The following is a 17,602-nucleotide window of genomic DNA, read 5'->3' on the forward strand; positions in this document are numbered from 1 at the left end:
GCTTGGCTATGGGAGCATCCCACATTACTTGACCAGGTAGTTTCTTTTATTCACTCGTTTAAGGATGCTTTTGCTTGGTCCTACAAGGATTTGGAAGGGATCCCACCAGAATTGGGTCTCCACACAATCCCTCTGGTTGAAGGGGCTAAGCCTGTCAGAGGCCGAGCTTATAAGTTCAACCCGAAGTATGCAGAAGCTGTCAAGTCAGAGCTCGAAAAAATGCAAGAGGCAGGGATCATTGTACCTGTGGAGCACTCTGAGTGGTTATCACCCATGGTGATAGCACCTAAGAAGCAGTCCAATAAAATTCGGGTGTGTGTAGATTACCGCGCGCTGAATAAGGTAACTATTCCAGATGGTTTTCCCACACCTTTCACTGAGCGTGTGCTCGAAGATGTACCAGGGCATGTTTTATACAGTTTCATGGATGGGTTTAGTGGATACAATCAGTTGGGCATCCATCCAGGTGATTAGCTGAAAACGGCTTTTGTGACTCCCTGGGGTATTTTTATCTACAGTAGAATGTCTTTTGGGTTGAAAAACGCTCCACCTTCTTTCAATCGAGCGGTATATCTCATCTTTTGTTCTCTGCTTACGGATCATCTTCGCATCTTCATGGACGATTTTTCGACCTTCTCAGGTGCTCAATGTTCAACCCCAGTGGAAAATCTAGAGGAACATCCCGCTCAGCTCTCTGTTGTCTTCCTCACGTGCAGAGAGGCACGGCTAAAACTCAATCCTAACAAATGTCACTTTTTGGCAACTGAGGACACACTTCTAGGCCATGTGGTGTCTGCCAAAGGTTTAGCACCTGACGCAGAGAAGATAGTGGAAATCTTGAAGTTATCACCTCCCATCAACCCGAAAGGTATACAGAGCTTTGTAGGCCACACAGGACATCATCGTAGATTCATACGAATGTATGCACAAATGGCTCAACCATTGACCCGACTCACTAGTGCTACAATGCCCTTTAAATGGTCAAAACCTGAGGCTGAAGCATTTGAATACCTCAAAAAGCGCCTCACTGAAGCACTTATTTTAGTGGCTCCATATTGGTCTCTCCCTTTTTATGTGCATACGGATGCCAATTAGCTGGCTGTGGGGGCTGTGCTGACTCAGCCTAGTAAAGAGTACAACCTGGATCGCCCAGTTCACTATGCAAGTCGCCTGCTCACCAAAGCAGAGCGCAACTACATCACCACAGAAAGGGAAGGTTTGGCTATGGTGTATTCTTTACAAAAGTTTCGTCATTACTTGTTAGGGGTTCACTTCACTATCATCACACATCATCATGCGCTACGCTATCTTCTGAATAAACCCCAAGTTGCAGGAAGAGTTTGGAGGTGGCTACTAATATTCCAGGAGTTCGACTTCGAAGTAGTCCTTAGTCCAGGCAAGCAGCACGTCATGGCCGACCATCTCTCTCGATACACTCAGGTGAGTCCGAAACTGGGGTTGATGATGATTTTCCTGATAGTCATCTCTTTAAGGTCGACACGACCCCAGAATGGTATGGAGATGTGTTACATCTGCTTTCTACTGGCCTATATACTGAGAATGCTTCTCCCTTGCAAAAAAGAAGACTCCTGCTGAAGTCTAGACCTTTCTCTTGATTGGTGGACAGCTCTATAAATTGAGGCCAGATGGTGTGCTGCGAAGGTGCGTCTCCCCTCATGAGGTAGACCACATTCTAGAGGATGCACACAGTGGTCCTACAGGTGGCCACTATCCCGGTCACATCACGGCACAAAAAATCTTACAGACGGGCTTGTGGTGGCCCTATATATTTCGAGATGCTATTGCTCATGTCAAGATTTATGATGTCTGCCAGCGATGTGCGCCTAAGCCTAGCAAGCAATCAAATCGCCCTCTCCAGGTATCTATGGCGTGGTTGCCCTTTGGATGGGGTTTGGACTTTGTTGGTCCAGTTACTCCATCTGCTCAACCAAGCAATCGTAAGTATCTCTTGGTAGCAACAGATTATGCAACAAAATGGGCCAAAGTGGTGGCTACCATCGACTGCACAGCCGCCACTGTCGCAAAATTTTTGTATGAAAATATTTTTTGCAGGTTTGGGTGTCCTCTGGAAGTCACCAGTGATCGAGGTAGTCATTTTGTCAACGACTTGATCTCCACTCTCCTCACGAATTACAAGATTTTTCATCGCAAATCTTGCTCTTACTATCCTAGAGCAAATGGGCGCGCAGATTCGTCGCAAAGCGTGGCATGATCGCTATCTCCGAAGGCCGAAAATAACGCACGGCTTCCTTGTGCTACTCTATCAAGCTAAGTATGTGAAGAAAGCTAAGAAGTTGATCCCAGCCTGGCAAGGGCCCTTCAGGGTACAGGAGATTTTGCCACATGGGGCTGTCCAGTTAGTCACTTTGGAAGGCGTTCCTTTGCCACTGGTAAATGGCTCTAGAATCAAGTGCTATTACTCTGAGTAAACATTCTGCAGCGACTTCGCCATCTGTAGGTTCTAATGTCCCATCTCTCTGCTCCCACCTACCTTTCCACCAGAACGGGTGTTTTGTTATTGTCTCAATCTTTGCTAATTCTGTAGAAGTTTGCATCTTTCCGCCTAAAATATCCTTTCTCCACTCAACCTCAGTAATTGAGTATTGTCTTGGAACTTCTTACAATCCAATCACTCTTTCTCTAAGTGTTTCTATCATCTGTGTTATTTGACCTTAGCACTAAGGTATTTCCAGTTAAGCTCCTCCTCTCTTTTGGGATATTTCTTTAAGTTTACACACTTTTCTTTGTAACATAGAGTTGTCTGTATCTATGGTCACCCATTTGACCATTCGACCTCTATACTCTCCTCTCCGTATAGGCATAACCAAGGGATCTCTTTGTTAACACGGCCAACCCTAGTAGACAGCATTTGCCCGACATTGGTAATCAAGTCATACAGTTGTGCTTCATTGAAATGGGGATTAAGGTCTCCCACATTTAAGAAGTTTGTCCTGTAAACACTTGATTAGTAAATTCTTAACTTTGCTTGGCCTTCATAAAAAATGACGCGGCATTGTTCCCATTGTGACCTTGTGGGCCCTCCCCTACCAATTCGTCCCCGTTCTGCTATCAAATTTCCCCTGCCTTCTTGAATCTCGTCCCCCTCTCTCCTGTCCTATTTCGAACCTCCCTCTCCATTCGCCCTCTATTTAGAACCTCCCTCCCCAATCGCCCTCTGCAAAAATTTTGCCCCCTGCTCATATTAGCTATTTCCTCCCTATTCAACCTGCCTTTGCAAAATCGCCCCCTGCTCCAATTCACCCCGACCTTCTCCCACCCCTCGTCCCTACCCTACCCTACCCTACCCACCCACTCGCCCCTGCTCTCTCCCTCGCCCCTACCCTCTCACCTCTCACCCCTACCCTCTACCCACCCCCTCGCCCCTACCCTCCCCTTAAACACTCGCCCCTACCCTCCTATTAACCCTCGCCCCTACCCTCCCCTTACTCCCCTCGCCCCTACCCTACCCAACCCCCTCGCCTCGCCCCTACCCACCCTCTCCCCTCGCCCCTACCCTCCCCTTACTCCAACCTCGCCCCTACCCACTCTCTCTAGCCCTCGTCCCTACCCACCCTCTCCCCTCTCCCCTCACCCCTACCCTCCCCTTAATCCAAACTCGCCCCTACCCACTCTCTCTCTGACCCTCGCCCCTACCTACCCTCACACCCCCTCGCCCCTACGCACCCTCTCTGGCCCTCGTCCCTATCCACCAACCCCGACTCGCCCCTATCCAACATAACCCTCGCCCCTACTTGATGTACCCTACCCAGTTTAATTTTATCTTCGTCCTCCTCCTGCATCTGCCGCCTGACCCTTCTTCCCTGTGTAATCAAGCTTTTTCCAACTGCAGCTTTTCCAAGTGCACTTTTCCAAGTCAACGCTACAGCTTTTCCAAGTCAGCGCTACACCTCAAGCTTTTCCAAGTGCAGCTTTTCCAAGTCAGCACTACAGCTGGGGATCTCGGAGTAGAGTTCATCTGCACACTGGCGAGAGAGCGTTACATCTCACACTGCACGATGGCTGGTACAAGCAAACAAGCTAGGAGGAAGAAAGCTTTGTCTCGACAGAGGCCAGCTGAAACATCCCATAGTTCTGCAGAGGAAGAGGATGTCGATACCTCCAGCCATGGCCTCACCGATGTGTCCTCCACTGATCACAGTGATAAGAATTACAAAGCATCCGACTCAGGCTCTACTTCTGACTCTGACTCAGAGTTTTCTAGCAAAGAGGAAGAGGAAGATGATGAACACGAAGATGCTGTGAAAAACCAAAAGAAGAGGAAAGCCATCATGCAGGTACTGAGTCATCAAATTCCTCGGCCTCCTCCTTCCAAAACCCAAACCAAGTTCATTTTGAACTTCCATCTGCTGCAGCCTCATTCGTCTCTTCGAGAAGTCTTATCAAAAGACCAGCTACATACGCTAGGTCTGTCAGCATTAGCAGACACCGATCTGCCTTCTGATATTCCCATGGATATGGTGCATGAAGTTCTCAAGTTTTTCCCCAAAGTCAGAGGACACCCACTGACTGCTACACGCATTGGTCACGCTTTGGGGATGACAACCTTTCCTGCAGTAAAACCGGCTACAAGAACCTATTCACAACTTTCGAAGGATGCGACAATCGAAGCAGGCAAAGAGCTACTTAGTACGAGTCATGCTGACTATGCAAGGAATAAAAAGCTCTGGGCCATTTTCAAGTACTACTTTTTGGTCAGAGATCCTAAAGTCAGCAAGGGCAAATGTGACGTGCCTACTATATTCCCGCACTGCGAAGGCCTATACTGCCTCATCCACACCATCCCGTGTGGCTTTCATCAAATTCTATTTACCTCTTTACAGTTGCGGGCAAAAAGATTCAGAGCTCAGGTGCAATTTGTGCAATCTAGCTTTCAATGCTTTGCAGCTCCCATGTTGGCCTGGGTCATTAATATACCTGTTAGTTCTATGGATGTGGATGCGGCGTAAAAGCTCAGAGGGAAAAGGGAAAGATATTGAACACACAATGGATCTCCCTGGGAAGCCAAAGAAAAAGAGGGCAAAGGTAGTGAAGGACACAATAGAATCTTTAGTATCCCTGCCAGTTTCGGAAAGCCAGCAGCTTCGAGTGAAGCAACCTGTTCGACGTTCCTCGCATAATGCCACTACTGATTCGATGGTGAGTTCAGGTGGTGCAGATCACACTATGCATGTCACAGCTGTGGCTTCTACAGTGTGTGTTCCTATCTCTACTGCTGCTATTTTTACCCCTACCACAGTGACTAGCTCCCACGTCCCAGCGGGATTTGCTTCTTCTCCTATGCCTAGTCCTGCTGCAACCACTCCCACCATCTCTACTCAGACAGAGAGGCATGCTCCGAGTCCACCACGAGCAATGCCACTTGCCACACCAGTCCCACCAGCTGTACCACTTGCTAGATCTCTTCACCCTGACACTGTTACAGGACCTTCCACAGGGTCGGACTCTACATCATTTTTTCGACTATATGAGGATATATTGCAGGAGTCTAGGCAAGCCATTGCCACCATTGAGCAGAGCGTTTAGCAGCCACACACCACCGTCACGCAGCTACTTACGCAGCTATGGAAGGATCTCTGCGAGTTGCTGAGAGCGCCATCGCCGATAGGGACGCCACTATTTTCGCACTCCAACAGGCCTTGAAGTTAAAGTCTCAAGTGATTAGTGACCTTCAAAATCAAGTACAAGGATTTAGAGAATTGCTCTTACATGCAAATAAGGCAACCCAGCCTACGATGATGGGTATGGGGTATGGGTGGACTGGAGCAGGTACACCAGTGCAGCATGCAACAATGGGTCCTTCTCAGCAATTTATGGAACTTTACTCACAGACTCCAGTTCCCGTTCAGTACTACAATCAACAACAACAGTATCCTCCTAAGGGGTTTCAGTCGTCACCATTGCCTAAGATGCAAAATGTGACTTGTGACGGAGTTGCTGGAGCACATCGCCATGGCTGTGTTACTCGATGTCCTCAGTACACTACAGGACAGGTGCCACCATCTGCCCAGCCAGCAGGTGGCTGGTCCCTTCCCAGGGGGCACACTTACTTGCAGGAGAGCTCACATATAGCAGGGCCCCACAATCGATTTGATGGCTCCACCTCCAAAGGCTGATACTACAGATGCAGCAGTGGCCACCACTCTATCTCTTGGATGACAGATTCAGGAGCTCACCATTGTACACATGAGTAGCTAGTAGTTTTCTTTCACAGTTTCACTCTTCCTCTCACCGAGACGGTGAACGGTCTTGTGGTGGGCAACCTGTAGAGCAGGGCTACAATGTCACTTCACAGGACAGGCAGACAGTTGGACAGTTAGTTACAGTTGTTCTGGTTCACACTGGACGGATCCTCTGGGCTGGGGGGTGACACGTGGGAGGGTACCGACGGTGGTCTAGTGGACATTGTGGCCAGGTCACCACCACCACTCAGTTTGGAGATAGACTTAGCTGACTGGACATTTATGAGCCGTTGGTGGCTCTTTATGGTTGTACATATGAGTAGTCGTTTTGGGCCAGTTGCATTATCTTGTACGTAGTCGTCTAGAATGAGTTCATTCACATAGCACATCTTCACCATCCCTGCACATCTGAGCCTCGACACCCCCATTGTACCTGTGAGTCCTGGGCTGGAGCTGAGTGTGCTGCCACGCCAGAGTCTGTATCAGTCTTTGAAATAGTCGAGTCATATGTTCTGGTCTGCTGTTGTGTCTTTGTGAGCTCTGTTGACGTCTATTGTTTCCTTTCTATTCAATCTGTTTGAGTGAGATTCAATCTGTTAAAGTGAGATTGTCATGCACATTGCACTGAGGACCACCCACAGTAGAGAGCACGACACATTATCCGCGCTACAGTATTCCCATCAGAATCCATCAGATTCCATCAAGGGAATTTTCCAGTGCATTTAGCCTATTTTACCTATTTTTGACATTTTTCACTTATTAATTTAAGTGACTTTCCAACAAAAGTAGGTAGGGCAATTTGGGTAAGAAAATATATAAGCAAACCAAGGTTGGCCCTAAACAGCAGATGAGCAAGGAGTACAACAGGCCATTGGCGACAAGTTTCCCCCTCTCTCAGCAGACTCTCCAAGATCCCCTTGGCGATCCCATCACCCATCAGCCCTAGCGTTTTGCTCATCGCCAGCCCCCAGTTGCCTTGGTGTTTTCAGCAAATGCTTTGACCGCAGCCCCCCCCTTTCACCTAGCGTTTTGCATCATCACCAGCAGCCCCCTTTGCCCTGCCATTTTCAGCATCAGATTGCATCAGATAGGCAGCATTTTCAGCCCTCAAAAACAGCAACACATCAGCGTTTTTATCAGGCTACTGCGGCGTTTTTCAGCAGCATAAAAACAGCCTCGGAATCAGCGTTTCACCTCGTAGCAGATTTCAGCCTTGGGCGTTTTTGGACAGCAGTCAGAAGATTGCAGATTTCAGCCCTTAGGTCAGTGTCGCCATTCCCGTCGTCGTCACCGACATAGCCTCGAGTTGCATCAATCCATGCATCATCATTGTACCCATTTGTGCAATCAATCATAGACCACTCTCGCCAATGAGAGTGGGGCCTTCGGAGGAGGGTTTTACAACGTCTCTGGTGTCGTATCTCTCTTCTCTCTATCTCTCAGTCTCATACACTTGCACGCACAGTGTCCACTCACTTTGTTCGTGATCATAGCACTCTCCATTAAGAACGGAAGGCTCTCCCTTCCATAAGAACTAAAAGGAACCTTGAGCAATATGGATCACTCATCTTGAGAAAGTACAACATTCGTTCCGTTGCACCTTACAAAAAGAGAAAGAAAAAGTGGCACTCTCTCTCCTCCATTACCTCCAGTGTAGAGAGAGAGAGAGAGAGAGAGAGAGAGAGAGAGAGAATTACCTCTCTGTTGCAGCCTACAAGCGTTTCAGAGGAGAGAGCGCATGCGTTGAGGGGCCAGCATGGAGTTTTTTTTGCAGAGCTGGCTCCTAGTTGGAGCCTGTTTTGCGTGCTGGACACAAGCCTCCACGAGCCCAAAGACCTTCTCTCTCTACGTGCGCTGCCTGCATTATTCTCTCTCCACGCGTCATCAACTAGCCAACGTTGCCTTCGCAAAATAATCCACGCTGCTGGTTTCTTTTTTAACGCTGTGTCACTTAAGCTTGGTTTATATAATCAAGTGACCAGGACATTTGTTTTTTTTTTAACAAAGGTCTAAAACCTGCAATTTATTAAGACTCATTTACAGAGAGTACAAAGTTTGTAGAGAATTGAGTTTTTGGCTCCGCTGCTTCTCTCCCACCACTCCTCTCTCTCACCTGCTCGCACTCCCGCTCTCCCATCATCACCTGCTCGCCTTCACGGGCTCACGCCGACGCATAGAGCTCCTCAAAGTTCGACTTTTCGCGATCGAAAAGTGCAGAAAAGGTCCAAGTTTCGCGTGAAACCTTCAGTTTTTCACGGATTTCGCCATGGATTCCTCCAGCTCGGATGCGCAACATGACGCGCCAGGTAATGTTCAAATTCCGTTCACACATGCTCTATACACATGGATTACAAGTACTTTCCAGAGCTTCGACCAGCGTGTTACCGCTCTGGAAAATGCGAACGTTCAGACGAACATTCGCTTGGCCTCTCTCGAAGGCGCCGTGAAGGGCTTTAATTCCCGGCTTACTGCTCTAGAAAATACAGCTCAGTCGACGACTGCGCGTATTTCCGAGGGTGAAACCTATCTCCAACAACTACGGACGTAGGTCGCTGCTTTTGGCCGTTCACAGGGTGGTCCAACTGCCACAATTCCGTACAAAACTACAAATTTCTCAGGGGAGGAGAAGGAATGTACGGAACTGGCCGTAAATAACTGGCTGCACCAGTGGACCACGTATTTTGACCTCCATGGGGAGAATGATGAACGGAGGATTCAAACGATTCCTCTTTATCTGCGCAGTAAGGCGCTTACCTGGTGACGATATGACAGAGAAGTCTACGACGTGGACTGACTTTTGTGTGAAATTCAAGAAGGATTTTGCCAAAATGGATCCTTTGAAAGCTTACGCCAAATTGCAGAGTCTTTCGATGAAAGCTGTCTTTTGATAAGTACACAACGGCTTTCAAAGAAGAGCTCACCTTCTGCAAGGTGGATGCCACGCATGCTGTGCACATGTACGTGCTGGAAGAGTATCGTTGGACCTTAATCAAGGACAAAGCCCCGACTGACATCGAGGATGCAGTGGCACACGTTCCATTTGATAAATGGAGCGGACTACGAGAAGAAAAGAACTTCAGACCATCAATCCGGTGAGCAAGCGACCCCGATTCTAGCAAAAGTCCAAATCACCGCCGAGATCTTCTCAGGAGAAGAAGAAAGCCAAAAATGCTTCAGTTGCTCATGCAGTGAAGAAGGGGGCTTGCTTCGGATATGGCTAGACAGGTCACCAAATCAAGGATTGCCCCAAGAAGAAGATAAAGAAACCGCAAGGTTGTCCTTCGGTTCAAATTCACGAGATCTCAGGTAACTCTGATGTCATTCAAGTTGAAATCCATCATTTACTTCATGCACTAATTGTACTTTTAGCACCAAAGTGTTTGATCACGATCTTCTCCGTTTCCTCGGGAAGATCAATGGTCACGACGTGACCGTACTCCTTGATAACGGAAGCTCACACAACTTTGTGGATGCAAAATTGGTGCAGAAACTGAGCCTACGGAGGCGGGACAGTGACCATGAGTATCGCGTGAAGATGGCTCGTGGCGAGGATACGGATGTATGGAATCAGATGGTTCCAGATTTGTCGCTCGAGCTAGCTGATTACAAAGAACTTGGATTTCCACATCATGCGCCTGGATAGAGCAGATGTTATTTTAGAAATTCCATGGTTTTATGGTAAACAAAACTCATTGTATATAGACTATGTACATCACTCTCTTGTTTTTGTTAAGCAAAACATGCCTCATGTATCTGTTTCGCTTTGTAATCAAATTTCTGTAAATAATCGTTTTGCAATACCAGCTGTTATTGCTTTGGAAATGTATAAAGATACAAAGTCTTCTGATGTTGACTTTTATCAATGTGTACCGTCTGCTTGGTTTGATTCATTAGTGCTTGGTACTTCTGTCACTGAATTTCGTAAAAATGTTTCATGTTCTTCGGTTGAACTTTCCGACGAATCCAACCTTATCCGAGAAATCATGACTGATTTCAAGGATGTTTTTCCTGATGATCTACCTCCTGACTTGCCACCTTCGAGAGGAGTAGATCATGGCATTGAGTTGGTGACTAGTAGTCAACCCTTCTCAAAACAACCCTATCGGTTTAGTAAAACCGAGGAGGACGAGATTCAGCGGCAATTGAAAGATTATCTTGACAAGGGTTTTGTTCGGTCACCGTGGGGAGCGCCAGTGTTACTTTCTCGAAAGAAGGATAACACTATGCGCTTCTGTGTGGATTACAAGGGTTGAATAAGCTTACTGTCAAGAATAAGTATCCGCTCCTGCGTATGGACGATCTGATAGATCGGCTCCATGGAGCGCTGTATTTTACGAAGATAGACCTGCGATCAGGCTATCATCAGATACGGATCAATTGGAAGATATTCCTAAGACAACTTTCCATACGCGTTATGGTCACTATGAGTTTTTGATCTTGCCTTTTGGTTTGACCAATGCTCCCGCTACGTTTCAGCAGATGATGAATGATCTGCTAAGACCGTTTCTTGGCAACTTCGTTGTTGTATTTCTCGATGACATCTTGATCTACAGCCAAAGTTTGTTTGAGCCCTTCCGTTCTCTTGCTGAGAAGGTGCATGTTGAGCGGGAAGCTCCTGCTCCCTCTTCTGCCATTTAGTGCTAACTTGGGTTTGCTTATATATTTTCTTAGCAAAATTCCCCTACCTACTTTTGTTGGGAAGTCACTTAAAAATAATAAGTGAAAAATACCAAAAATAGGGAAATAGGCTAAATGCACTGGAAAAATCCCCTAACTGATTCTAATGGATTCTGATGGGAATTCTAATGATCATGCTATGTGCAACCGGAGGATATGCATCTATACCAAGTGACTGGGCATGCACGGTCTACGAATAGACTCACAAAAGTGCCAGATCACTTCTAACCTAGACTGACTGGACTGACTGAACCCTGATCATGGTGTAGCTTGTCCACGGACACATAGGGTTGGATGTGTCACGTGACAGTCACATAATTACTCGCGATGGAATTCGCGTTGATCCCGAAAAGTTGGATAAAGTGCGAAATTGGCCCATTCTGAAGAATGTGCACCAAGTAAAGTCCTTTTTAGGCTTTACTGGATTCTTTCGCAAGTTTATCAAGGATTACTCTAAAGTTGTTGCTCTGCTCACACAACTTTTAAAAGGAGGGATGAAAGGGCCGAAGACTTCGGGTCCTCACCATAAAGGTAACCCCCCTGTTGTGTCTGGAATGAGCGTCTCGACGAGAGCTTTCAGACACTAAAGCACTTGGTGACTACTGCGCCAATATTGCACATTGTGGATCCTAGCAAACCGTTTGTGGTTGAAATGGATGCTAGTGATTATGCCATTGGTGTGGCAATATACCAGGATGGATGTCCTGTTGTGTTTGAAAGTAAGAAACTTCTGACGCTGAGATGCGTTATCCAACGTATGAGAAGGAGCTTTACGCCGTAGTCCATGCCTTGAGGAAATGGCGACACTACTTATATGGCTCTACAATTGTTGCATGGACATATCATCACTCCTTGCGCTATGTCTGTGATCACGGTGATCTCAGAGGCCAGAAGACTAGATGGATTGAACTTATACAAGAGTTTGACTTTGAGATCCCTTATAGAAACGGATCCAGCAAACGAGTTGCCGATGCACTCAAAAGGATTCCTGAGGTTAACGCCTTGTCTATGGCCAAAATCTCGACGGATTTCTATCTCTCTCTTCGAGGGCTATGTCGTTCCAATAGCTATTTTGGCAAGATATGGAACGAGGTCGAAGCGGGGCATGCGTACATGCTTGGGTGGTCCGGAGATCCAAGTGAGTCGTGCCGGAGAGATGAGACAACGACAATATTCCATTAGAGGTGGACTATTGTTCAGAAATGGAAAAGTCTGCGTGCTGGAAATCGATAAGGTTCGACAAAGGATTTTGTTTGAATGCCACAATGTTCCTAGCGCTGGGCACCCAGGCATCCAAAGAACTTTGGCTTTGGTCAAGCGATATTTCTATTGGCCAAGAATGCGCTCTTACATAGAGAGCTATGTGAAGAGATGCCCTCAGTGTCAAGTCAATAAGGCAGAAAGCCTTAAGAAAGCTGGTTGCTACATCCATTGGAAATCCCACATGCCAAGTGGCAAAGTATTTCCATGGACTTCATCGTCGGATTGCCAAATACTAGTCGGGGCAATGACGCCATTTGGGTTGTGGTCGATAGACTTACAAAGATGGCAAAATTTATACCAACGAAGTCGACAGTAAAAAGCCATGAGTTGGCGGTTTTATTTGTCGATCAGCTTTATAAGCTGTATGGTCTGCCAGAGGATACCGTCAGTGATCAAGATACTAAGTTCACTGGGCGATTTTGGCGAGATATGTTTGCTCATCTTCAGACGAAGTTGAGTATGTCGTCTTCTGACCATCCTGAGTCCGACGGACAAACTGAGAGGATGAATCAGACGTTAGAGGACATGTCGAGAGCCTATGTCTCTCACAGGCAGTCTGACTGGGAAAGGTATCTTCCACAATTAGAGTTTGCCTACAATAGTAGCAAACATTCTGCTACTGGATTTAGCCCGTTCATGCTGATGTATGGATTCGAGCCAAAATCCCCGATTGCTATTGGCTTAAAGAAAGTCAAGGAACGCCAAGCTCGTGAATTCTTGTATGACATGCAGGAAATGCTCGAATTGGCTAAGGATAGTATAAGAATGGCTCTTGATCGAGTCACTACTTATGCTAATCAAAAGAGATCTCCAAGGACTCTAGGTGTGGGACAATGGGTCTATCTGAAGATACCCAAGGATTCCAAGACTATGTGAGCAGGAAAGCAGGACAGCATTATAAGCTTTAAGCTAGATATTGTGGTCCATTCTTGGTCACAAAGAAAATTGGCCCACTGACAGAGTGCTAGTGGTTAGCCTGCTAGACACATCTGTTACTTGTCGAGTGATTGGAAAAAGATTGTGCTTTCTAAATGACTGCGGATGGAATGCAGCTGAAAAATGTGGAGTGCCAAACCTCAATTTTGACTTTTCGACCAAAAACTATCAATTGTGGCAGACCACAAAGGGAACACCCATGCTTGATGGACAAACGTGCTAGCGCTCTTGCTGTGATTGGGTCTTGCCAAGGAATGAGTATACAAAACTGATTGACAATCATGAAACATTCTATTTTCCTTGAATGCAAACTTTCTACCTTTCCTAGATTGTTGTTCATGCTTCTGTGCTCATCCATGAGTGAATCATGTGCATCGTACAATATGGCTTTCCTATGAAAAGGTAACACACAAAGACGGTGACAAAAATACAAGAGACCGTCACGAATGAGAGACTTGAACAATGTATATTGACTATTCATGCGAACAAAAGATACTTCCTGAATGGGTAATGTGGACCTTGACTCGCGAGCCAAGATCGGTCCTGCGTAGCTGATTGTATTTGCAATTGGTGGGTTAGCTTTACTAGGAACACAATCAATCAAACCACCAAATTGCTCACAAGACTGGAACCATTTAGCTTGACGGTCACTCCAAGGTGTACTCGGTACAGATTGAAGCAACTTGAAGACTTGATGATCCTTATGAACAATTAAGTCTCTATCATACACAAAATGCATGTCATGCTTAGGAGAATGAACAATACAGAGAGGTTCCTTTGCACTAACTGACTCGTTTCTGGACTGTGGGACTCTGTACTGAGAGAGACTATGAGACTGCGTGCTTTATCCTCTTTCAAAACATAAGAGAGAGAGAGAGATTAATGACAAAAACGGAATGTTCTTGTCACAACGAAGAACCACGAGAGCGGCACCTCGACTGCGAGAGAGAGAGAGAGAGAGAGAGAGAGAGAGAGAGAGAGAGTTTTCTTTCCAACTAAATTATGGATTATAATCTTTAAACCACAAGATGCCAAAAAATCATATCACATCCTTTGAGAGAAGAAACCACAAACTTGCAACGAAAACTGACATTTTGAACTGAGACTGTCACATTAGAACATTCATGCGTCAGAGAGGAGTGCATTCCAAGAGAAAATCCAGAGATCACAATGGGATCTATTGAAAGAGATTCTAAACAAGCGCTCTTCACGAGAAAGTCACTAATCACATATGCATACTACCAAAATCAAACAAGATCACAATGTGTTGACTATTCACATGACCATAACATTGCATGAAAGACTCATCTACATGATCATAAGAAACTTGGGACACATTAGTGTTCTCATTTATGGCATTAACAGACGATGTGGATTCTGTGGATTCTTTTGTGGGTTCTTTGAGTGCTTTCTTAGGACAATCTCTTTTCATGTGACCTTTAGTTTGACATTCAAAACACCTTCCTTCCCTTCCATATTCGGTTCGTTCTTCAAGACTTAACCATCCTCCTACTATTCCTTGAGCAACTTTTTCATCAGGTGTCAACTTAAGGGTTTCCTGAGTTTTAGCCTTTCCTTTACTTTCACTGTGAGATGAAGAGTGTCGTGTTGTAGGTGTAGAAGAAGATTGAGAAGAGAAAGAATTACCGTTGCTATTAACATTCTCTTGGTCCGGATAGGTACTTGACTTGTTCTCCTTCTGCTTACCTTTGTTGTGTTTCATTTCTTGTGCTAGAGCGATCTGACGCCGTCATTCTGGTCCTTAGGGTTGAAGACTAGCACATCGAACTTGATTTATTTGTCCAACCCGAAAAGGAAAGCCTCCTTGCGTTCTACATCCAATTTACGCAATTGAACGCCAATCTAAAAAATATGGTTAGAAAAAGACATAACGGGAGTACCATTTTGAAATGCCATTCCCTGTTACAAATACTCGAATCTAAAACACAGAACGGGGATTCGGGACGGGAAATTGGAATGGGAACGGGGAACCGAGACCTGAAAATGGTCATTCCCTGTAACTATGGTTTCTCTCTCGTAACCTAAATAGTGCTAAGAAAAATTATGCCGTCTATGATAAGGAGCTTCCCTCAGTCATTGATTCATTAAAACATTGAAAGTGTAACCGGCCTATTAACTTCAAAAAGGGCGGTAGACTTTACTTCAATCCTTGATTTAGCTTCCACCCATTATTAGTCGTCTATTCTACCTGTGCTATAATGACACAAGAGAGGGGAATGGGATACAGATGCTAGAATGCATCTGTATGCGAAGACCGACACCAGACTGGCCCCTAAATTAGGCGCCCCCTTTCAGTATTTCTTTATTCTTTAACAGAGGGAATAAAAGTTGTGGTTCCCTACAAGCTGCCCCGCACAATCTTGGCTGAATTTCAACTGTTCTTGCCTGATTTCGGCAGCATAACTGTACTAGGACCCTTCACAGTCAGTATTCCCACGCATTGGATGACTTTCCGACGCGTACGGACACTTTGCAAAACCTGGTGAGAATCTGCAGCACGCTGAATTCTCTGTTTTCTGCCCCGAAAATGCGCCAGATCACCTGTACAGCGGTCCCCTTGCGTCCCCGAACCTCCTGGGGGTATTAGGGTCCGTTTAGGGCCAAAACCCTAAACCTGCAAAAATACACAGCAGGCTGTAATTCCCTGTTTTGGGCTCCGTTTCGCATGCTGGTCACATCTGTAGCAAGACCTCGAGCTCCCGCACCTGTAGGGCTACTTGCCCTTTGAATCGGACAAGATTCCGGGCGTGAACAGTGTGACATAAAAATGCGTTTCATAGGTATGAAACCCCGAAACGGACGAAACATTTCGGCGAAACTCACGAAACGGGAAACTGTCTGAAAAAAAAAAAAGTCAATTTTTTGAAAAAATTTAGCGATTTTTTTTTAATTTCAGTAGTTTAAAAAGATTTTTTTGTACTCTCTTTGCACTATTGCCTCTCTTTTATGCACATTGTACATACATATACATACGTACATATATGTATATATGTACACACGTATATGTATGTATGTCTATTATACACGTGTGCTTATACATATGCATATGTATGTGTATAAACACTAATAAGACTACATAATAAAACCAGTTTACTAGTCCGTATGTAACATGAATCTTTAATCTATCCATCCATCCATATATAGATACATACATACATACATACATCCATACATGCATGCATGCATATATAAATAAATATATATTTTTATATCTTTATTTAAATGTATTTCTACGAAACCTGTTTCACAATTTTTGTGCCTTGAAACGAAACGTTTCAAAACCTCGAATCCCCGAAACGGGCGAAACCACGAAACGTTTCATGTCACACTGGTGGCCCGCGTGAAACCTCTCCGAATTCACCTGTACCTGCGGGGGATTAGCCGCTAGCTAATCCAGTACCTGTGCAAGAGGCTCTTGCCTCAGCAATCGCGCATGAACCCACACAACTGTACATTGGTCAATTTGATGAGCCCCCTAGAGGGGCATAACCATAAAGAATAGGGGAGAGAGAGAGCAGTGAGAGGTATACAGGTCATGACATCCTGCACCTCACTGTACATAGAGGGTAAGCAAGCACTCCATTGAAGCTCTCCCACCTGTGACAGCACTCAAAAACGAGCTCACAGCTGAAAAATCACGGTTTTGCCTTCTCTTTAAGTAGTAAACTGGCCTCAAAGTGCCAAGTGTCACTCATTTGTGCATTTTCCCGCTTTAGATCCTCGGGTCTAAAAATATCTCACCTGCAGTCTCTGTTGACTTGGCCACAGAGTAACAAAATGATCCCCATGTCAAACTGCACGTAATGACGCGAAGACATTTTGCCGTCCAAAAATAGCACTCCCTAAAATTTAGGAGTTTCTGCCATTACATTCTTCTAGGTCATATGACCCTCTTTGTACATTGTAGCCACACCCATAACTGAAATGTAGCCTATGTAGCAAAGGATTCCGCTTTGGCTGGCCAATGACCCCACTTTGGCTAACCATAGTCCTTGTCCAACCTTAGTGCTCTTTAGCCCTCAGGCCTCGACTCTCTCTGAACAGTTCCACATTGGCTATGCAATGCAGGGCAGTTAGATTTCTAGAGGGTGTTTCCAAAAGGTAAAACAAACGAAATTCCCCAAAGAAAGAGAAAATAAACAAAAATGGAATTGCCACTGGCTGGTGACATACCCCCCTCTTGAAATCTCAAACGTCCTCGTTTGCACCTATGTCGTACATGCTTACAGTCAGCACTCGGGTGTCCGGACACAGTGTCGACACATGTACGACACATACATGCTCACAGTCAACACCTCGTTGACACATGTATTGCCTGCGTGTGAACCCTGTCCCAATGACATAGTGGAAGCGTCACACTCTGCCATTGCTTTGAGTCCATAACTTTCCAATGACAAAATGGAAGCGTCACATTTCGCCACTGTCTTTTAGTACACGTTGGATCCAGTAACCTTTCGAGCATACCCAAACCGACAGTTTAAGAA

General features: G+C 45.7%; 1 protein-coding gene across 2 annotated transcripts in view; it reads right to left on the bottom strand.

The window, feature by feature from the left end:
• The window catches only part of CNX7 (co-factor for nitrate, reductase and xanthine dehydrogenase 7), a 67,546-nt gene that overhangs the window by 19,177 nt on the left and 30,767 nt on the right, over positions 1–17,602 (bottom strand). The window contains exon 2 of one of the 2 annotated variants that reach the window (XM_086504211.1): positions 14,745–14,929. The exons of the other annotated variant lie outside the window; for it this stretch is intronic. Within the exon in view, the coding sequence (XP_086360337.1) occupies positions 14,745–14,759 (15 nt within the window). The 5' untranslated portion in view covers positions 14,760–14,929. The remainder of the gene's footprint in view (positions 1–14,744; positions 14,930–17,602) is intronic. 2 annotated transcript variants of the gene reach the window in all.

Source organism: Adiantum capillus-veneris, chromosome 28 (assembly GCF_014529385.1).
Source record: "Adiantum capillus-veneris isolate H3 chromosome 28, ASM1452938v2, whole genome shotgun sequence".
In the NCBI taxonomy this organism is placed as follows: Eukaryota; Viridiplantae; Streptophyta; class Polypodiopsida; order Polypodiales; family Pteridaceae; genus Adiantum; species Adiantum capillus-veneris.